The following is a 23,084-nucleotide window of genomic DNA, read 5'->3' as shown; positions in this document are numbered from 1 at the left end:
AGAGAGAGAGAGAGAGAGAGAGAGAGAGAGAGGGGATAACTTAGAGATGTGTGTTTAAAAACTGATATTTACTGCAAAAGATCCAGGAATCTTGGAAGCTTGCTTTTTTGTTTTGCCTGTGACTTTAAAAGACTCTCAGCATACAGGAAATGAGCAAGTGAAGCATCTTCTGGCCTGGAGATAAAGTGATGGGGGAAGAGAGAGTGTCATTTGGACAATTCTAGTATGCCAGAACAGAACACCGAATTGAGGTGTGTGTGTGTGTGTGTGGGAGGGGGGGTATAGCTGGAACCTCTCCAAGAAGAGGCAGGAACATTTGCTTCTCCAGACATGCAAACTCTGGCTGGATGATCACTCAGTTCCATTGTGTTGTGTTTATAATTTCACCAGGAGTCCTTTGAGGTGTGAACTGTTTGTTTTTGTTTTTTTTTGCAAATGTGACCTTCAGCCTAGATTTCCTTCAACATTACCTGACAGTAGAGATGATGAGCTTGTTGCTAGAAAACAGATTTGTGACATGTTTTGTTTTCTGCCTTTTGATCTTTTTGATGACTGATGTCTCTGGCTTATTTTGAGTTTCATTAACCCCCCCTCCCCCCCCCAGCTAGCACCATCCCTGTAGGCCTTCCAGGACAATGAGAAGACAGACTTGTTCTCAAGTGCCTGTGAAATCAGTTCATTCTTCATAAGGACTCTGAAAAAGTTGCTGTTTCATTGGATAGTGACGTCTTGATTGATCTAGTTGCATTTATTATTGTAGAATTGATGCCTTTTACAACAGTATTCAGTATTCGTAAATAGAATATGTGTTTCTTGAATAAATAGTGGGGTTGGGCTCAAAGAATAACTGGAAGGAATATATGGTCAGGTATGGTTGCTGAACTTCAGGTGGGGCATGGAGATCTCAGAGAATTGAACCAGACTACAGAGATCAGTTTTCCTGGAGAAAACAGCTATTCTGGAGAGTGGAATCTATGGCAGTACAGTGGTACCTCGGTTTTCGTCGGTAATCTGTCCAAAAACAATCGGCAAAATCTGAAACTGACGAAAACTGAGACTCCATTGTAGCAAATGCTGAAAGCAACGGGGCACCATTTTTTGCCGCAAAATTAGCACACGCACGCCCGTGAAAACCGACAAAAACAAGTGACAAACCAAAAATGAGGCAAAATTTTTGCCCAAAGAATAAGTGAAAACCGAAACAAAACTGCTGGCGACGAAAACCGAGGTTCCACTAATAAGCTCTATCTGCTTCCCATTCTTTATCCTCAATTGGCTTCACCCCTAAATCCCCAGAAATTTCCCAACCCAGACGTGGCAACCGTATTTTAGGAAATTCTCCCCCCAGTTGTAATATATTTCTCTCCCTCGGCTGTGATAATAATACGCTTTTATGCTGTGACTCATAATAACTCAAAGCCAAGGCCTCGTTTGATTGCCTGTGGAACTCCTTCCTATGAATTGACACAAGTGCCTCCAGTCTTTGGAATAAGGGTTGTGCTAGAGAACTTCCCAATCTCACGGAGGCTCAAATTGAGGATGAAATTTGTCTAATTTTGCTGCCTACCCTGGTGCCTCAGACCTACTGTCTGAGGTAGCCTTCCTCAGCGTCTCATGTAGCAGAGCTGATAAGAGTATCAAACTCCAGGTGGCACCTGGGGGATCTCCTGCCATTACAGCTGATCTCCAGACAACCAAGATCAGTTCTGGAGAAATGGCTGTTTTGGAGGGTGGACTCTAGGCCTCTGTACCCTGCTGAGGTCTCTTGCCTCACCAAACCCTACCCTCCCTATGCTCAATCCTCCAAGTCTCCAGGTGTTTCCGAACCCAGGGCTGGTAACACTGTTAACACAGTCTTAGATACAACAATATTCAAGCCAACAAACATAAAATTATTTAAAGAAATAATTTTATTGAAGCCAACAAGGTTTCAGCACTTGGAAGGAACCAACGAACAATGCAAAAGCTGGACTTTTTATAGTGTTTTCAGGGGTTGCGTCATAAGTGCATCAAAGCAAAAGTTACACATGACAAAGAAAGGATATATATCACTCAGTCCAATCAAGGTTTTCCCGAGAGCAGAAATGGTGTGAAAGGATTTTCTTGTAGAGGTTTGTCTGACACTCAAAAATCCCTTCAACCTACTAATTTAGCCTGTTCGCCTGTTATTCGGTTGGCCTGTTTTCTTATCTCTTCCGCTGACCATTTTGCAAGGCAAAAGTGTTTTCTTCTGGGGCCTCCTTTCAGGGTTTGAGTGAACCCAAAATACATGAACCAAAGTTTTACGGATAATAGCATAATGAATTCAAAAATGTAAAAACCTAGAAGGTATAAAATGATTTTAAAAAACCTTGTTTCTGACTCCCCTGCCTACAACACTAAGAATACATTTGCCAACAGCATTTTGGGGATTTTATTGAGACTTGAGGACTGAATTTAGAGAGGGGAAGGAACAGCAAGGGCATGATGCCATGGTATCTGCTCTCCAAAGCTGACATGTCCTCCACTGATCTCCGTACTTTGGATATCAGTTGTAATTCTGTGGCAGGGGTCTGCAACCTGCAGCACTCCAGATGTTCGTGGACTACAAATCCCATCAGCCCCTGCCGATTGGCCATGCTGGCAGGGGTTGATGAGGAGTATGTAGATCCATGGTATCTAATGAAGAGCTCTGAGTTACGGACCCCTGTTCTGGGGAAACTCCAGGCCCCACCTCAAGGCTGGTAAATGTAATCCCAAACAGACTCTGATCCAAAATCAAGAGAAATGACAAAAAGGCCATTGCGACAGTTGTGTCTGTGCTAACGACTTTCAGTACAGCTGTTTTGGACAAAGGGCCCCTTTATCCTTGTAGGCCGAAAAAACCCCCCAGAGCCTCTGTGTTGTGTGAATTCATGAGACTGGGAGCGTTTTCAAACATCGCTCTCATATATTCGCTCTCGAGGCAAAACGTAGTTCTATTAATAGCAGTCCAGCAAAGCCAGTGCTGGTTGAAGAATTTAGATTTTTTTTTCCCATCAAGAAAACAGCTTTCTTTGTTTGCTGGGTGCTGCCTCCAGAATGCCAAGTGCTCCCCTCCCGTGGCCCTTTGCAGCGTGCTGTGGTCATCTGTGAGGAGCAGAGAACAATAGCTGTGGTTGAGTCCGTATTTCGCCCATTCCGAAGCTCCAGAGACTGCCTTGTGCTTTCTTCTCTTCTCACCCTGCTCTCAGTGGCTTGTCTGAGAAATGCTTTATAGTCACTTTCAGTGGATACTGAAGTCTAACCCTTTAATGCCCTGATCTACTGCAGGTATCCAGAGTGGGGTCAAGGTATTTTGTCATCCAGAGCAATGTGTACTCACCACCTTCAGCTTGGGTCCAAGGCAAGTCCCTGTGATGTTGCCACATGTCAGGGGGCTCACCAGGCCAGATCAGGAGTGGGGGGGGGGGTAGCCTCAGCATACTCTCAGGCCCCTGGGCCTCATGTCTGATACCCCTACGCTACAAGTTGGTGAAAATAATGGAGAAAGGGTTATAGACAGAATATCAGCAAAAGGTTTAGAGGTGATACAAAAATACCACTGTAGGCCTAAAAGGGGGGGGGGGTTGCCTTTGAAAATGTGGATAGTGTTTTCAAAATTTTGCTGAGGGAGGTAAGGGGAAATGTTTAGTTTTAAAAAAGAAATACCAGGAAAGGGACCTCTAGGGAGGTCTGGCCATTCCCCTTGAATGAAGGTCTGTTCCCGAATGCAAGGTGTGTGGCAACGGGCAGCGGCTGCTCGGCAGGGAGGAGGGGCAGGCACTTTTGTTCATTATCTAATATTACTTCACAGCTCTTTCTTCAAAGAAACCACAGATGAGGGGAATGGTGCTAAATGGGTATGGTAAAAGACTGAAGGGTGAGGCTCTAAGACCAACACTGTCTGCGGGGGACTCTCTCATTGGTGGTTTTGATGCCAAGGCTGGATATCAGGAGAATAGTCAAAAGCAGGAAACAGCCTTTCCCTCTAAAAGCCAAGAAAGCTCTTTATTCCAGGCTGTCTCTTTCCTTTCTCAGTCTCTCTCTCTTTCCCCACCAATGTCCAGTCCCTGTCACAAGTGTATTGATCTAGTATTGGAATCTTGAGCTTCTGCATGGAGACGATCCTACCAGTGGTAGGATAGCACTTCTAAGTGGTACTTATGGGATTGCCGCTGCAAAGGACAGGAGGCAAATGGGGGCCTGCTGCTGAACTCCTTAGATCTGGTCAGTCGGTCCTTCTCCTTGGGGCAGTATCTCACTTGTTCTCCACATGGTATGATTTTACTTCAGCCTCCCTCTCTGTAGTGTGTACAGCAGCTGAGTTGAAGAAACAAAGCAAAAAGTACTAAACCAAACTCTAGGGCATATTGCAAGATTCTTGAATGTTAAATTCTTGATTGCAAGAAGGATATTGACAAGCTGGAACTGGTCCAGAGGAGGGCAACAAAAATGGTAAAAGGTCTGGAGTCCATGCCCTATGAAGAGAGGCTTAGGGAGCTGGGGATGTTTAATCTGGAAAAGCGAAGGTTAAGGGGGGACATGATAGCTATGTTTAAATATTTGAAGGGATGCCATGTCAAAGAAGGGAGCAAGCTTGTTTTCTGCTGCCTCAGAGACTAGGACATGGAGTAATGGATTCAAAGTGCAGGAAAAGAGATTCCACCTAGACACTGGGAAGAACTTCCTGATTGTCAGGGCTGTTTGACAGTGGAATTCACTGCCTCGGAGAGTGGTGGAGTCTCCTTCTTTGGAGGTTTTTCAACAGAGGCTGGATGAAAATATGCTGGGAGTGCTTTAATTGTGTTTTTCTGCATTGCAGGGGAGTTGCACTTGATGGCCCTTGAGGTCTCTTCCAACTCTACGATTCTAAATGAAGTTTAATCCTGTGTAAAAACAATTTTAATCCTGTGTGAAAATCAAAAACAGTGTGAGAAGTGCCAAGCTTGCAAATGCAGCTCTGGGTATTATGCCCCATACGAGAATCCAGTCAGAAAAGACAAGCTAAAGTGTTAAAGTATATAGAATGCACAACTTGTCCTGCTAGGGAGGAACACATGCATTGATTTGTTCTTTAACATTGTTCCTGAAGAGTCAAGGGCAAACATCAAAACAAAAAAGTTGAAGAAGTGGACTCGCTTCCATGAAACAGGAAACAACCGGTCAACTCGTTCTGGATGGATTTGGATCGTGGCACCAGATAGATTTGGACTTTGTTATTACATGCTGTGAGACATACTTTAGCCCCGTGGTGGCGAACCTTTGGCACTCCAGATGTTATGGACTACAATTCCCATCAGCCCCTGCCAGCATGGCCAATTGGCTGGTAGGGGCTGATGGGAATTGTAGTCCATAACATCTGGAGTGCCAAAGGTTTGCCACCACTTCTTTAGCTTGTCTCTCCTGACTGGATTCTTGTACTGAGCATAACATCCAGAGCCGTGTTTGCGGGCTTGATGCTTATCATGTCGTTTTTGAATGCATAGGATTAAACTTCATTTAACATTCAAGAATCTTGCCATTTGTCCTGCAGCTTGATTTAATGCTTTTTGCTTTGTTTGTTTATTCTACCTGTACTTTATCCCTCTTTTTGGTTTTGAGTTGAAGTGACACCATCAGGATTAAGCACTGTGGCCCCACTGCACCCAGGTAGCACAGAAAGGGGAATTCTTATGGGGTGTCATATAACTTCCCTGGGGAAAGACCTCACATGTCTTGTTCAGGGTCTTTGAAGCCCCTAAAACTTTCTTATGGTATGGAGCTTTCCTGGGGGTAGGGGGGATTAAGTTTCTAGAACCATGAGGTCACCATATGTGTACCACAGACGCGATAGCCAAAGCTGTTTGTACGAAAGAATGCTGAATTCTTTACCTGTGTGACTCTCACAAATTGGACACATTTACAAAGTTTTCCTTGTTTTGAATCGTTTGTTAGTTAGTTTTTTCTGTGCTCCATAACTTATTTGGATTTTGCTAGTGATGGGGTCTTTGCAGGGGTCTGAAGTCTTCTCTCTTGCACCTGCAGATCTTATGGAGACAACTTGGGCTTTGAGCTGGCCAAGACTAGCTGTTTGCTTGTATTATTTTAGAATGGATGCAGAAGTGATTGGAAGCTGAATTCTGTAGACAAGGCCAAGCTGTGACTTCATGGACATCTTTTCCTTCCTGAAAAGATACAGGAGCATCTGGCCCTGGAGATTATGGCAAGCCGCAGGGAGTTGCCAAGAACAACTCTGTAATATCCTTATTTTATGGGGTGAAGAACAGAGACTGATAGATTTCAATATGCAAAATGCTGCCCAATAAGTCTGTTTCTAATTCACGCCATGAATGTAGGCCTTTGGACAGAATGGTTTTAAGCCATTGCAATGGGGACCACACTGGCTGCCTGCTACAGTGGCCGTTAAAAACTCCATGCATTTCTCTAGGTTGAGAACAACACATGAAACCATTTCAAATAAAGGAAGGGGACTCAGCTCTGCAGCAACCATCCGTGAAATATTTTCCTTTTCCGAATCATAATTACTTGTGATTTTATCGCTTTGTTGACACTGCAAATAACCTTGACCGATGGCTGTAGGACACAGTCAGTGGGTGAGGACCCAGTGGGTTCGTACCACTTCGGCAGAACCGGTTGTTAAAATGGTGCTCGTAAACAACCAGTTATTAAATTATTTGAATCCCACCGCTGGAACCAGTTGTTAAATTATTTGAATCCCGTCACTGGATCCAGTGACTTCTTAGGGTTTGCTTTAAGGGCTTTAAGCCAGTGCTTTACAATTCTGCAGCTACCTGCTCCTTGAACACTGGCTTTGAGCTATGAGCAGCTGTCCAACCAGAAGCTGCTCAATATTGTTATGCCAAAAAAGCACCTGGTATTGTCTGCTGCCATCAAAAAAACTGGTATGCTTTTCTTCCATGATCTGATCCTCTTCTCCCCCTGTTCAGATATGATGACGACGATGCTCTGGTCTGTTGTGTATATAATTATGGAGGAGAAACTAGTAATAAAATTGAACCGGCAAATGAAATTACAGGCTTTGCTGTCAGATTTGCAGCCAGGATCTTTTGCCGTCTGCCAATTAGTCTCTGATTTTAATCCTCAAAGATTTAGACTGCAGTTCCTGTGGATTTTAGTGGAATAAAATGAGTGGCTTAAAATTTTTTGAATGCAATGCCCTTTTACTATCTACAAGAAATCTCTCTCTCTCTGTCTCTCGTGTGCTATTTGGAAGTTACTCCCTCTCAAGAACTATCCTGGATTTGAGGCTCCGCTCACTCATTCCTCATTTTGGTCTCCTTGTTGCCAAAAGATAAGGGGATCTCCCAGGGCAGAAGAGCTCCTTTGCTCATATGGCCACTTCCTTGATCACAGCAGACCTTAGGTGTAAGCCAGGGGTGTCCAACTCTGGTGCCCCAGATATTAGTGGACTAAGATTCCCATCAGCCCCTGCCAGCATGGTCATGGTTCCCAAGCCAAAGGCTAGGAACCAAAGGGCTTTTTGGCCTCTGTCCTTAGCTAAGAGGAAGAGTGGGTAACAGAAGGGGAGGAAGGGGGGAGAGACAGAGAACAGTTCTGGATTCAGAAGTCTTCCCGCCTTCTTGTTTGTTTAGGAGCAGCAGTGGCGTAGGAGGTCAAGAGCTCGTGTATCTAATCTGGAGGAACCGGGTTTGATTCTCCGCTCTGCCGCCTGAGCTGTGGAGGCTTATCTGGGGAATTCAGATTAGCCTGTGCACTCCAACACATGCCAGCTGGGTGACCTTGGGCTAGTCACAGCTTCTCGGAGCTCTCTCAGCCCCACCTACCTCACAGGGTGTTTGTTGTGAGGGGGGAAGGGCAAGGAGATTGTAAGCCCCTTTGAGTCTCCCGCAGGAGAGAAAGGGGAGGATATAAATCCAAACTCCTCCTCCTCCTCCTCCTCCTCCTCCTCCTCCTCCACCTCCTCCTCCTCCTCCTCCTCTTCTACTTCTACTTCTACTGTCTTTTGTCTCTCTCTCTGTGTTTGTAAGTTTATTTTGGGCTCTCTTGAGGAGAAAACTGGCATGAAATAAAACAAGAAAACAAATAAAGCCACAGCATTTCCTGGTTTGGCTATTCACTACTTCCTGCAACTAATGTGAGAAATGATTGAGGTAGGCAGGTAAAAAGTCAGTCCCAGTAGACAAAGGAGGAGAAGAAGAAGGAAGAGGAGGAGTTTGGATTTATACCCCACCTTTCTCTCCTGTAAGGAGACTCAAGGTGACTTACAAACTCCTTTTCCCTTCCTCTCTCCACAATAGATACCTTGCGAGGTAGATGGGGCTGAGGGAGATCTAAAGAACTGTGACTAGTTGAAGGTCACTCAGCAAGCTTCATGTGTCGGAATGGGGAATCAAACCCGGTCCTCCAAATCAGAGTTCAGCACTCCTAACCTCTACACTACTTCAATCCATATCCTACTGCATTAGGTATACCGTAATAATTTTGTAACAGTTCACATTGTTGTTTCAGGGCGTTCTACAGCATTGCCAGCTTCTGAGGACTTCCCTTGTGTTTTCCAAATGCCACCATCTGGTTGATCCCGAGAAATTCATTGCTCTCTGTGAAGAAGACATGTGCTCGTGTGCCCAGGAAAGGACCTGCCACTGCCCAGTTTTCCTAGAGTATGCCAGAAACTGTGCTCGGCAAGGCGTGATTCTGGAAGGCTGGCCCGCAGAAAGTGCATGCAGTAAGTTTTAAAGGCTTGGTTTATAAAGTGCTAAACTGGGGGAGGGGGGTGAGATATTGCTTGAAGAAGAAGAAGAGTTTGGATTTATATCCCCCCCCTTTCTGTCCTGTAGGAGACTCAAAGGGGCTTACAACCTCCTTTCCCTTCCTGTCCCTCCCCCCCACAACAAACACCTTGTGAGGTAGGTGGGGCTGAGAGAGCTCCGAAAAGCTGTGACTAGCCCAAGGTCACCCAGCTGGCGTGCGTTGGAGTGCACAGGCTAATCTGAATTCCCCAGATGTCTCCACAGCTCAAGCAGCAGAGCGAAGAATCAAATTCGGTTCCTCTAGATTAGAATGCACCTGCTCTTTACCACTACACCACTGCTGAACTTCTAGTATTGAACTGGGAAAGGCAGCAGTCATGATTCTCCACCCAATGGGTGTTGCCCACCCATTACCTCGCCAGGGTCTATTGGCCACAGGGTTGCCAATTTTAGCTTTGGAGATTGTTAGAGATTGGGAGATGGTTCTTGGCGAGAATGGGGAGAACTCAGCAGAAATGTGATGCAATATAGTCCACCCTCCAAATTTGCCATTTTTCCTAGAAGAAATGATCTCCAAAGTCTGGAGATCAATTGTAATTATGTTTTCTGGAGCCATTGAGCTGCTTGATAAAGTAAAGCCTTATTTTCATAAATTTTTCATCATTTGGACACATGGGAAAGAAGCACTGGGGACATTTCACGAGGCCTACCCATCAACCTGACTGTGACTCAATCCACAAGAAGTACATTTCCTAGACTCCACTTACAAATATGTGTTATGTTGTGCACCACCCAGAGCCCTTTGGGGGAAGGGCGGTATATAAGTCTGATTATAAATAAACATAAAATAAATAAATAAGATTTCATTTTCTATTTTTAAAAAGCCTCATTTGGTCCCAAACTAAGTAACATCTGGCTGTCAAACCACAAGTTGCAGACCCCCAGAGGCACCTCAGTGATAGCCCACTTGTATATTTCTCCTTATGAGTTTTTCTTGTTAGAAAGAATAACGAATACCAAAAAAATACAATATGCCATCAAAGAGGTCTTGACCTCATATGATCTTCCTCCTTCTATCATTATTTATGCATCAAAATCATGAAACTCTTTCAGGGCCAAGATGTCCCGTTGGCTTGGAGTACAAGGAATGCACTTCCCCTTGTGCCAGAACTTGCCAGAGCCTGCATATCAATACAGGGTGTCAAGAAAAATGTGTGGATGGCTGCAGCTGCCCGGGTAATTTATTTGCTGATTTGTTTACTGAGGGAATCATTGGACAGTAGCTCTTCCTATTTTGCCTAAATAAGTAAATGGCTGTCTGTTTGCAAATGTTTACATGCATTTGTCTCTCTTCTCCTCTCTCCTTTTCCGCATCGCAGAACAAATCAGTTTCTATACTGCATACATGTGTGTCTGTTTTTATCAAAGGGCTTCTTATTTAGTACAAATAAATAAGGGCATATATGAGTTCCAGCAGCAGATGGTGATAACGGGAATTCTTTCCTTTGGTTTGCAACTTTTAGGGTGCTTCTGAGTTATCTCTAAGTGGGTGATTTCAGCTGTAGGGAGAAGAGAGGGAGGAGGGTGCTTGGGGGGGTTTGCTAGGACTTCAGAGAGCAATATAGTAGACTCCTTTCAATCAGTTCTAGTGAATCAGCTCACTGATGCCTGAATTGAGGCAAATGTGACCTGCTAGGGGCAATGTTTTCAAATGCTGTATTTTCAGAAATCCTTTCCATGCCTTTTCCTCTGATGGGGAATGCTCACAAGAGCCCTAATGTGTTACCTAGGCTTCTCAGAGCATATTTTAAGATGCATATCTTGCTCAAGCAAGGTGCTAGTCAGGCCTGTTGGTCACCCTGAGGGAAAGAGTGGACATAAAAACATACTGATCACTTCTCTGTGGCTGTGTATTTTAGGGAGAGAATGTAATCGATAGAAACACTGCTTTTCAGAGTGAAAAAATTGCTATTATGGATCTTCTCATGAAGATCCCTTGATATCTCTTCAACAGTTAGAGATGCCATTTTTTTTGTTCCTTTAACAGCTGATGACGTGCAGAAATTCAGGAGATTAAAGTGATTCCAGGCCTACAGATATCAGGAAAACAGTTCAAGAGCTGTGCCGGAATACATACATACATACATACATACATACATACATACATACATACATACATACATACATACATACATACATACATACATACATACATACATACATATACATACATATACATATACATATACATATACATATACATATACATACACACACACACACACACACATATATATACACGTATTATGTCATTATATCGTCATTATATACGATATATACGCATATTACCGCGTATATATATATATATATATACATACACACACACACACACACACACACACACACACACACACACACACACACACACACACACATACATACATACATACATATAAAATATGTGCCGGTGAACATGTATTATTATGTATGTGTGTGTCTCAATGTCATTTTAATGTGTGTGTCAATGTGGCTAACCCTATGTATATAACCAATGTATTTATGTGTCTATATATATAGTGTGTGTGTGTATCCTTATACATATTTGCCTAAGGGATGGAATGTCCGGTGACAACCCCCCCCCCCGCCGCCAATGGGTGCACAGGACTCATTTTAAATTAAAATAATTTAAGCCCATTATGTATCTCCTACCTTTTTACTATAAAAGTTTTGCATTAAAATATAAAATTCATAGATAAAACGAGTAATAGAAACCCTAAAAGTGGGAAAAAATAAACAAATATAAAATATAATTTCAAGTTGATAGTGTCATTGCTATTAAAAGCTGTGCAGGGCAGACCAAGGGAATTGATATATGCACAGCTACTGAATCCCCCTGCAGAATGGACTCCAAAGCTGAGAAGAAGGCAAAGGAAGGACCTTCTGTGTGGAAGCTACTGCTTGTTCAGTTAATTTGGAGGTACCTAGAGTCTCTCTCAGAAAAAAGATGTTAGTAGGGTTGTACATTCCTCCATCACAGAACTCAACATGCTGGACATTAAATGCAATTTATAACAACAACAACAACAACAACAACAACAATAGTGGTGGTGGTGGTGGTGGTGGTGGTGGTGGTGGTGGTGGTGGTGGTGGTGGTGGTGGTCGACGTCGACATCGTCGACATCGTCGAGACAGAATTAACATCTGTCAAATTCAGAAGGCAGCCCTGCTGGAATCCGCACGAATACTATGCCGATACATTCCAACTTCCTAGGCCTCTGGGTGAGGCTCGAATTGTAATGAAGCCAACAACCAGCTAAAGATCTGGCAGCTGTGAAATCTATAACAACAACAACAACAACAACAATTATTTTATGCAATTTTATGCAAATTTTATGCAATTTTATGCAACATAAGAACAGCTAAGAACTGGTGGGAACATTGTCCAGAGAAAGTAATGGAAAATGAGAAGGTCAAGATCCTGTGGGACTTTTGAATCCAAACGGACAAAGTGTTGAAACACAATACACCAGACATCACCGTGATTGGGGCAAGAAAGTGACCATCATCGACATAGCAGTTTGGTGACAGCAGAGCAATGGTGAAAAAAAGAACGCGAGAAGGTCACTTCAGATGTACATCGCTAATTTGAAATCCCGGGCTTCAGCATCTGTAAACAAACCAGCTGAGGTGCGTCCCAGTGAGAGTAATCGACGCGGCTGGGTGCCATCCCAAAACACTAGGGCAGCACTTGAAACATCTTTGGAATCTGGACAAAAATTAACATCTGTTAAATTCAGAGCAGCCCTGCTTGGGATCCGCATATGACATTACTCGATACGATTGGCTAACTTCCTAGGCCTCTGGGTGAGGCTTGAATTGTAATGAAGGCCAACAACCAGCTAAAGATCTGGCAGTGGTGAAATCTACAATAATAATGATGATAATAATAATAATGATAATAATGATAATAACGATAATAACGATAACAACGATAACAACAACAACAACAACAACAACAACAACAACAACAACAACAACAACAACAACAACAATAATAATAATAATAATAATAATAATAATAATAATAATAATAATAATAATAATTTGTTGTAGTATGCTCCACCTGGGTCCTGGTGCCTACCTAGCCCTGCTTCCCCCCCACATCCATCTGAAAGTAAAAATACATTTTGGCATTGTTTAATTGTTTATTTGTAATGAACTATAAATCCTCTTGTATCAAAGAACCATGTTCAGTAATTAACAAGATAATGGTTTTTGACAAAGGCAGTGTGTAAAAATGAATGATAATTCTCATATTCATGTGGTGGGACTAGTATTCACAATGTGGGAAGCATTACCCGATTAATTCTCGACTGCTGCATTTCTAACAGGATCCGGCAGACTAACATGCTTTTTCTGGAGTCACAGGAAGGCCTTTGAGAAGTAGGGCTCAATTCCAGGGGATATTTAACGGAAATTGGGGGGGGGGTGGAGCCTCGGGAAGATTAGACTTGAGGTTAAAGAAGATGGTACTCAGTGGGGTATAATGGCGTACAGTTCACCTGCCAAACAGCCCTTTCCTCTAAGGAAACGGATCTGTGTCATTGGAGATCATTTATAATTTTATGAGATCTCAGGGTTTTTTTTATATAACTGATGACTACTCTTCCTATTTTGCCAGCATACTATGTTATTTGTACCTTGCTTCAGGAAATAGCTGAAATGGAAAACAATACAGTGTTTTGGACCCTTAACCCCACTCAAATCAAGCCAGTCTCTAGGTATCTTTTTCCCCGATAGAAGTTTTACCCTTCAGAAGAAATTCAGGAAAATTTTGGCCATTGACCCTTGCTAGCTTCCTCAAAGGTCATGACATCAACTGGAGCAATTTTTTGACAGAGTCTGTGATGTTTTTAGTCTGCAAGCCTGTATCTTTAAAGATAAAAGAATCAGATAGCGATTCTTTCTCTCTCCCTCCCTGCTTCCTGTAAATCTTCTGTTTGTGGTAGCTATCTTCAAGTGTCACATAAAGTACGTTGTGGCAGCATTTCTGTGTAGCCATTGCCACCGACCCAGTCACTATATTGAGATCAGTTTCATCTTGATTTTGTTCATCTGCCTCTCTAGTTACTGTAGCTACTGTAGTGTTGCCTGATTGTAGAAAGGCATTGTCTGATATGAAAAACTGAAGGACAGACTAGTACCCTTCATGGTCTTTTCTCCCCTGTGTTACCAGGTCTTCCCTGGCCATTGGCAGGGTAAGGGGGGCAGGTGGGCTTGTCAGTTCCAGGTTTGGAAACACCTGGAGATTTGGTGGGTGGAGCCTAGGGAGGACAGGGATCTTAGTGGGGCGCAGCACTATAGTGGGGCGCAGCACTTAGTGGGGCGCAGCACTATAGTGGGGCGCAGCACTATCTTAGTGGGGCGCAGCCTGAGATCTCTGTAATCTGGAGATGAGCTGTGATTCCAGGGATTCCCAATTCACACCTGGAGGCAGGCATCCCTGTTGTGTTGCCTTTCTTTTACCTGCTTATTGACTGCTTGATTTTTATTTACAGCAGCCGCCAGACATGGCAGTAGGGAGCATGTGTGTTTGTGACTGTGAATGAGACTTGGACCTCGTGTGTTTTGGGCTTGCAGATTCTACCACAAGAAGGAGCAGCAACTCCTGTATCCACTGTCTTAGGATTTTCTGCTTTGCCCTTCTCATCTGAGAAGAAAGTGTATCTATTCCTTTAAATTTACTTAAAGATCATTTATCTTGTATGTTGGGTCTTTTATGAGGCAACCATTTGGTTTTGCTAGGTTGTTTACAGGGCAACTATTTGGCCTCATTAAAGTTGTAAAGTGTGTTTGTGTTTAGTTTAAATGGTGTTATCTTTTGGATAATAGAACTGGCTTTTAAAAGGCCACATTCTATACAGGACAGATAGGGTTAAATTTCCACAAATGCTCAGGTGGGGGTCATTTCCCTCATCATCTCGAAGATTCAACTCTATTCGACACCCAATTGGTTAATTACTGATCAAATGGTCTAGATCACAAGTGTCTTACTCACGGCCCTCCAGATGTTATGGACTACAGTTCCCACCATCCCCTGCCAGCATGATGCTGGCAGGGGATGATGGGAACTATGATCCCTATAAATTATCTCGGAGAGGGCTCTAGAGCTCTGAGCCAAACACCTATAGTCCCTAGATAGGCTTAATTTTATAAAAACCCTGACACCATTTTAGGAAGGAAGATTCATAAAGGATTCTTCTGAAGATTTTCTCATTGTTGTTATTGTCTTTATTCTTACTATTCTTCTGTCTTAGGCTGAATAGCTTTGCATTGTATTGTTTTTAACACTTGGAACTGTCTAGAGCTGAGAGAAAACTGATTCTATTATTTCTTTTCCTTTCTTTTAAATAAAAATTTAAAATCTCAGCTGTTTGAGAGTATCTGGGTAAGGAACCCTGGTTTCGGTTTGTTACTGGTAAAGTACTCAGCCTTGGGCAACCTTTCACAGCTTCCCCTGCATTACCTATTCAAAAGGAACTCTGGGACACAGAAGAGGGCTGGTAGATCCCCCATGAGAATTAGGCTTCGATAGTCTTTGCCTCCATTCTTTCACTCTCTGTCCTTGCCAAAGGTGTGAGCAAGAAAATCAGCAATTGAATGGATCTAGGCCCCAAACATTTGAGACTTGGGGAAAACTCCATTCTCTTTTAAAACTGTGAACTTCAAGTTTAGTATTTCAGAACAAGAACAACTAAAGTCCTGACTCTTTCTCCTCATTTCTTTGCTTGTTTTTATAGAGGGCAGGCTTCTAGATGGTGACCAGTGTGTGGACAGTTCTGACTGCTCCTGTATACATTCTGGCAAGCACTACTCTCCTGGTTCTTCTGTCTACCGGGATTGCAACTCATGGTAAGTATATTGAGTAAAAAACTGCCCAATGTATTTATATATTAAATGAGCCACCAGCTGTTTGTTGAAGGCCCTTACGAAAACCTGACTGCTCTGTGCCTAAGATGTCAAGTTCTATATTTCCATCTAACATTTTCCCATGTAAGTATAGTGGATATAATTTTGCCACAATAGAAATCAGGCTAATTGGACAGTATGAGGAGGGATTTCTTCTCTTGCCTTTCTTAAAACTTGGAATAATTATGGGCTTGGCTCATGTTGCCAAGAACTGACTGTTTCGTTTGTTCTAATTTTTAAAAATTGCATTTCACAGTATTTGCAGGCATGGCATCTGGATCTGCAGCAATGAACCTTGCCCAGGTATGTTCCTACCAAGCCATAGGATGGCCCATCAATTGAATTAAGCTAATCTTTCTTTCAGCCATACCTCTGCCATATTTCTTGCTGTGGAAGACAAACAGCTCATCCTAGGTCCTTTCTGTGCAACACAAATAAAATGTCTGGCAGACATTTTACAAAGAACCATTTTGGCTTTTTTTGTCTACATGATAGATAACGCGTCGGCAGGGGAAACAGTTCTTTTTCCTGCCCCCACCCCATCAACGGGCTTATTATTTTCCTTTCAGTTTCCGCTATGAGAGCAGCTTCTGTCCATCATTTTCTGCCCTCTTCAGGAGGCTCTGTGATTCTGCCACTTGCAGAATGTTCCCACAGAGTTTCCTCTGCTTGCAGTTCATCTGGGCATCATTTCAGTGTATAAAGTTCATTAATAAAGTTAGTTTCTCCTGGCGATCCTGCACACATATCATTTTTCCTCTTTTTGTTTTAAATGGGGTATCTTCAAAGCTATGATGACATAATCATATTGTGTATTTGTAGTTTTGAAAACACTTCATTGGAAACAAAAATGAAAAGATTGAAAGAAGACACATGCACGTCATCGGCAGGGAAAACGAAGTTTATTTGTGTATTTTACAAGCTGAAATAGCAGCCATCTGCAATGCAAGCAAAAGAAACAGCCCTGGGAGCAACTTAGCTAATGAGGGGCGGCACTGGGAATCCCTGAAGCCAGGGGTGTACTGCCCAGGGGGACATATGGGATCCAATGTCCCCAGGCTGCGGCCATTTAGTCACGTGTGGGGCAGAAAATCACCCTTTAGACCCCTTCCCCCGGGTCCATACATTGACTTTAAAATGTTGTTTGGTGGGGGGAGGGTGACATATACCTCCATGAGGGGGATAGGGTGAAGGGCAGTGGTGGGATCAAAATTTTTTTATTAACATGTCCCCATGGTGAGGTGGGATTCGTAAACGTGGTATTAGCACCCAATGGGGCTGGAAGAACTGTAATGGGGTCATGGCTGGAGCAGAGCTCGAGGCGTGGCGAGGGCATTCGGGGGGAGTGGGGCATTAATGAATTTCTCTGTTACTGTAAAGCTCGCACTGTAAAAAAAAGTTCCTAATTTCCAGCTGGTATCTTTGTCCATAATTTAAATTCATTATACTGATGCTATCTACTGCCAACGAAAACAACTGAGAGTCCCCTGAACCCAACAGTAGTTAGGGTCCTCGGCACACTAGCCCGGCAAGCTCGGGCTACTAGAAAGACAGGGGCTGAGGGTGTGGAGACGAAGCGGTTAATTAGTGGCCCCTCTCGGCTTTTACAAATAATTAGTAACCCACTCTTGGGAACTGGTGAGAACCTGCTGGATCCCACCTCTGGGTGGGGGTGGAAAACTCAGATTTTGCACCGGGCTATATTTTCCCTAGATATGTCTCTGCCTGAAGCAGCAGAAAATGGTGGGCGTGAGCTGTGGAGAAAGGAAACATGATAGCTTGCAGATCTGGGCAAGAGAAAGAACCTGCTTTCTCCTCATATGCTTTATTTGTCCATGCTGTTTGGACAACCAATGAGCAAACGCCTTTTTAAAAAGACGTCTCCATGACATCTTATTTGTGTCATGCAGAAAGGTCCATTTATTGTAACTATGAGGATCCCAGATATGGGAGTTTAATGTAGATTGAGCAATCTAGAATAAAACATTATCTTGTGTGTTGCTGTGGGCAGAATATATTCTGCCTAATGTGTGAGAATCATGTCTCGGGAAAATCTGACTGGAACCACTCAATAGGACTGACTTCTACATTATATCTTCAGGATCAAGGCTTTTTAAAATGCTGGGAATGTAGCATTTTAAAATGTAGGCCCATTCTGAGGTCACATTTTGGATATTCATTCTGCAAAATCAATCCTCCCTGATAATGGAGGTTGTACGTCGCCAAGAAAAGGATTTGAAGTGGGATGTGAATGAAATGATCTCTTTTGTATTGATTTTTTTAAAGCATGCCCTAAGAGTACAGCAGTAGCTTTCACAAGATGGGTCTGAGATGGTTTGGATAACTTTTTTTCTGTGTAATGTACGAAAGCAATCTCAGAGGTATTTTTTTGTTTGTTTGCTTTTAGTGAAAAAGGTGACAGTTCAGTGAAGCAATTTGAATATCTCTGAGTGGCTGGTTCCCAACCCTCCACACAATTGCTACAGTTCTCTTAAGTTTATGGAGAGAGTTCAGCTTATTATCTGTATTAGTCATTTTCAGATTTTGTTGCCTCCTTTCCACATTCATTCATTGCCAGAAGAACCCTGCATGTCTGTCACAGTGAAAGGAGTCTGCAAAATGTTCTAGAGCACACATTCAGATAATTTGGGATAATTCCTCGGCTGTATGACTATTGTGCACCCCCTAGAACACACTCTGTGCTCCATTTTGGCTATACACTTCAGCAATTTTGTAGCGGTGGAAAAGGTAACTTACAAGGAGTCTTTTTTCCATTCCTGATTTTTCCATTAGCCCTTTCCCCCACTTTAAATGTTTGATGAATCACAGGGATCTCCAAGAACACAGTTTGAAAACCATTACTCTGTTTTAATTTGAATCCTCCTCTGATTAATTAAGTTGTGCATAGTAGAAAGTTTTTGCTCACAGTGCTTCCAACTGTGTGAAGTGGTCATCCCAGGCAGAGAGTAAGTTGTGTTCCTCCTCCCATTTGAGAACCTGTTTTTAAACCCATACTTTATGACATGCCTTTCTAGGAATTCACTGAAACTCAATGATAAAAGGGTTTTCCTTAGAGGTAACATCAGACTTATCTAGGAATCTATGGTCTTGCCAATTGGTTACACCAATTCCTAGAGATGCTTAGTGTTACGCCATAGGCTGATGCCCCTCCCATGTCCCTTCTTCTCTGGTCTTCCACTGCTTGCCAGGCCAGGCAATCCTCATAAGAGCAAAAGAATACTGAATTAGTTGAAATCTTGTTGGCTATTTTGTCTTTCTGTTTTTAGGTGAATGTTCTGTCACTGGCCAATCCCATTTCAAAAGCTTTGACAACAAGCATTTCACTTTCAGCGGCATCTGTCACTACTTGTTTGCCAAAGACTGTGAGGACAGTTCCTTTTCTGTGATCATAGATACAGTCCAGGTAAGCAGCTATTGACAGGAAGGAAAAAAATGTTCTGTACTCCCCAATTGCTATCCTTCTGTCAAAGTCTTTTTGAGGGAATTATGAGATCTAGATCCACTTTGAGAACAATAGGCAAGGTCTATAAGTTGAACATTCATGGGCAAGGGGGTTCCCTCAGAACACAATTTGACACAGAGTTGCTGCTGAAAATGGCAACTCTGAGTTGAGCTCACCTGCTCTCTCTCAGTAGTTGGAAATATTACTAATCTAAGACCAGATTTATCAATCCCAAACCAAACCAAAGATGCAACAGTTTATATTTTATGGAGTGATCCTGACATACGATCTTCACCTTTTCTGTTTGCACGCTAAACTCTATAAAGTCTCTTAGTAAAATCTGATCCCCATGGATGGAGTTTGTTTTGTTTCCCGTGTATTACTGTACTTGAGAGTGAAAAAGAAAACACTGAAGTAAGTCTAGTGAGTGTTCATTTCATAAACAATCTTGCATTTCCTTCTACTCAGAAAAAAATATACCTACTGAGGTTTTGGTCATGTGCAAATGTACGGTCTTTAATCAGTGAATAAAAAGCATCTGATTTATTATCATCATCATCATCATCATCATCATCATCATCATTATCATCATTATCATTATTATTATTGTAGATTTCACAGCTGCCAGATCTTTAGCTGGTTGTTGGCCTTCATTACAATTCAAGCCTCACCCAGAGGCCTAGGAAGTTATGTCGGTAGTATTCGTCTTGAATCCCCACAGGGCTGCCTTCTGAATTTGACGGGTGTTAATTTTTGTCAGATGTTTAAGATGCTGCCCTAGTGTTTTGGGATAAGCCAAGCGTGCCGATTACCACTGGGGCGACCTCAGTTGGTTTGTGCCATAGGCAGCTGAAGCTTCGATTTTCAAATGTGATCTAGTAGGCGCTACCTGTTCTTTTCAATATTGCTATGTCGGTTATGGGGACTGCTATGTCGATTATTATTACTATCATCATCATCATCATCATCATCATCATCATCATCATCATCATCATCATCAATTCAATTTAATAACCCGCCCACCCCATAAGATTTGTTAATTGCAATAAATTAGTTAGTTTAACTTTTGCTTCCATTCATTTGCTGTACATTGCTTTGCTTATTCAGAACGTGGCTTTTATTTGGTTTAGTACATTTTTTAGGTTTAGCAAAAACTAAAGATTGGGACTATACTTTGGCTAGCACAATTTTGCAGATTTATTGGCGGGGGTGGGGTGGAACCCAGTAGTCAACTCACCAGCATGATTGGTTGAGGAAATTATTAGTGGACTTCCAAGGAGAGATGAGACATGTGCCTGCCTCTCGTCCACACCCCTGGAGTTCATGTGGGTCTTCCATCAGAATACTTGGGATCAGGGCAGAGGGATGTATCGCATTGCAGGTCACCCAGGAAGTTTCCATGGTGGAGTGGGGATTTTAACCTGGGTTTTCCTGATCCTAGTATGACCTCATAACCTCTACACCACACTGGCTCTCAACCAGCTAAGTGCAAGGCCATATTTACCTATTCAGTTGAACTTTGTGTTTTATACCAGTTTCATCACTCTCATGTTCCCTTCTCTGTGCTCCAGATTCTAAGTATTGTAATTTGATGACTGTGTTGGCAGTAGGCTTGGAAATTCAGGTGCAACAAATAGCCTTGGTCAATACCCTAGAAATTTGGTAAAATTCGGATTCGGATTTATTTGGGCATAAAATTATCTGTATGTCTGAATAAGACAAATAACATATTCGGGATATGCAGATATTGAATTATGCCGAAAATTCGGGTCTGTCTTATTTTTGTATTTTGATGGGTTTTGTGTTTGGCTGCAGGGGGTGCCTTTTTAAAGCTTGCAGCACCAAAATTTCAGGGTATCATCCAGGGACTGTCCTAATGATGACACCCAAGTTTGGTGAAGTTTGGTTCAGGGGGGCCAAAGTTATGGACCCCAAAAGAGTGTGCCCTCATCCCCCATTGTTTCCAATGGGAGCTAACAGGAATATTTGTGTATATCTGAATATGTTATTTCTCTAATTCGGGCATATAGATGATTTTTTCCCCAAATAAATCTGAATCCGAATTTTACCGAATTTCTAGGGCATTGCCCAAGCCTAGTTGGCAGTTCTCTGTTAGTCAGTCGCGGTTCCGAAGGGGAAGGGAACCAGTTTAAGTTTGCATTGTAGACTTTTCCAGGGTCTCAATCATGCAAAATAGCATTTATTACCCTTGCATTTAAATTATTTTAGGACACAGGAGTACACAAGGCAGGAGCTATCAATAATGATGCTGTCTGCTTGGAAGCGCTGCCAGAAATGTTTTCTGAAATTGCCACTAGTTGATGTGCCGGCAGCGGACTGCATTTTGGTGGTCGCCCTTGTGTCCCTAGTGTGCAGATGATCCTGATGCCGTGTGTACCCGCTCTGTTTCTGTCCAACTCCAGGAGGAGAACAGTATTGTTAAACTGAAACATGGTGGTGGGATCTCTCTGAATGGGCAGGATGTCCAGATTCCTTTCATGCAAGGTGGGTGTCCTGTGTCCTGTTATTGCTTATGTCTCAAGACAAGAGATTGCCAGACATATCCTGGCTGTGTTCATGCTCATAACTCAATGGTAGACCATAAGCTTTTCATACAGAAGTTCTCTGATTCATTCCCTGGGCTCCTCACACTGTATCAGGTGAAAAGGTTCAAAAAGTCCTCTGCCCGAGACCTTGGAAGTCAGTTGGAATACACAGTAATGGTCTAGACCAGGGGTCTGCAACCTGCGGCTCTCCAGATGTTCATGGACTACAAATCCCACGAGCCCCTGCCAGTAGTCCATGAACATCTGGAGAGCCTGGTCTATTTCAGTCCCCTGGTCTAAGATAGCTCAGGAGCAACTTTGCATGCAGTAAAGCATGGTATGACTGTTTGCTAGAACTTTGGAACTGGTACCAAGACCCTGAAGTAAAGGTTACTCCCAGCCATGGCACAGCAGTGTCAGTGCCTGGCAAGAGTTGATGCATTTCCCAGCTCAGTTTAGGAAATTATAGGAGATTTGGGAGGTGGAGCCTAGGGAGCGGAGTTTGGGGAGGGGAGGGAGCTTGATGCGATTCTATAGAGGACCCTCCAAAACTGCCACTGTTTCCAGAGGAGCTACCTTCTGTAGCCTGGAGTTCAGTTGTATTTTAGTTTTTGTATAGTTTTCCTGTATAGTTTTCCTGGCAAATTTCCTGGCTATAGTTAAGGAAGGCATGCAAATATCTTAATAAACCTGCTTTAATGTACAAAGGGATGGTAGTATCATCAGTGAAAGTAATATAGGGGTGTCATAGGAGCCTGGTTTAGGAAGATGACCATTTATTGGCTTAAGAAACTGAGCTAAGTCATTCAAAAATATGTTGAAGAGATGAGGGGTCGGGACACAGCCTTGTCTCACACCCTTGATGACTGGAATTTTTGTGGTTAAATGGCCACTGCTATTCTACTTTGACACGAGTTTGCCAAATGATGTTTCTATATCAAGAGCAATAATGAAGGATCTATCTTCATCAGCTCCAGCTTTCTTCATAAGATCTCTCTGGGGATTGAATTGAATGCGCTTCTCAGGTCGATAAAGGCTGCATACAGGGGGTTTTTTTGTGCCAAACTTCATATGTTTGTTGGCTGAAAAGGCAAGGAGAAAGCAATGGTTGATAGTGGATTTGCCCTTAGAAAAACTGATTTGTTCAGGACTGATAATATTACTAGAATGCAACCAAGCCTTTAAGCAGCATTCTACATTTTACTGTTTGCCAATTGCAGAGAGGAGGCTAATTGGCTGGAAGTTTTCAGGGAGATTTATGTTACTCTTTTAAAAGCTTGGAATAATTATACAGTTTTGCCATAAGTCCAGGGTGATCCCATAGTGATCAACAAGAGTGAAAAGATTTGCCAATGGAGAAGATCATCACTGAGG

The 23,084-nt window shown here is 42.8% G+C and overlaps 1 protein-coding gene across 1 annotated transcript in view; it reads left to right on the top strand.

Moving 5' to 3' along the window:
* VWF (von Willebrand factor) overlaps positions 1–23,084 on the top strand; it is a 156,143-nt gene that overhangs the window by 13,410 nt on the left and 119,649 nt on the right. Inside the window, exons 7-12 of the mRNA XM_048515347.1 lie at positions 8,491–8,707; positions 9,846–9,968; positions 15,533–15,644; positions 15,958–16,004; positions 18,989–19,125; positions 21,534–21,669. Coding sequence (XP_048371304.1) covers positions 8,491–8,707; positions 9,846–9,968; positions 15,533–15,644; positions 15,958–16,004; positions 18,989–19,125; positions 21,534–21,669 — 772 coding nt within the window. The remainder of the gene's footprint in view (positions 1–8,490; positions 8,708–9,845; positions 9,969–15,532; positions 15,645–15,957; positions 16,005–18,988; positions 19,126–21,533; positions 21,670–23,084) is intronic.

The sequence above is a fragment of the Sphaerodactylus townsendi genome, linkage group LG14, assembly GCF_021028975.2.
Source record: "Sphaerodactylus townsendi isolate TG3544 linkage group LG14, MPM_Stown_v2.3, whole genome shotgun sequence".
NCBI classification, from domain to species: Eukaryota; Metazoa; Chordata; class Lepidosauria; order Squamata; family Sphaerodactylidae; genus Sphaerodactylus; species Sphaerodactylus townsendi.
The sequence above is the reverse complement of the archived record's forward strand: the minus strand, read 5'-3'. Positions and strand labels throughout refer to the sequence as shown.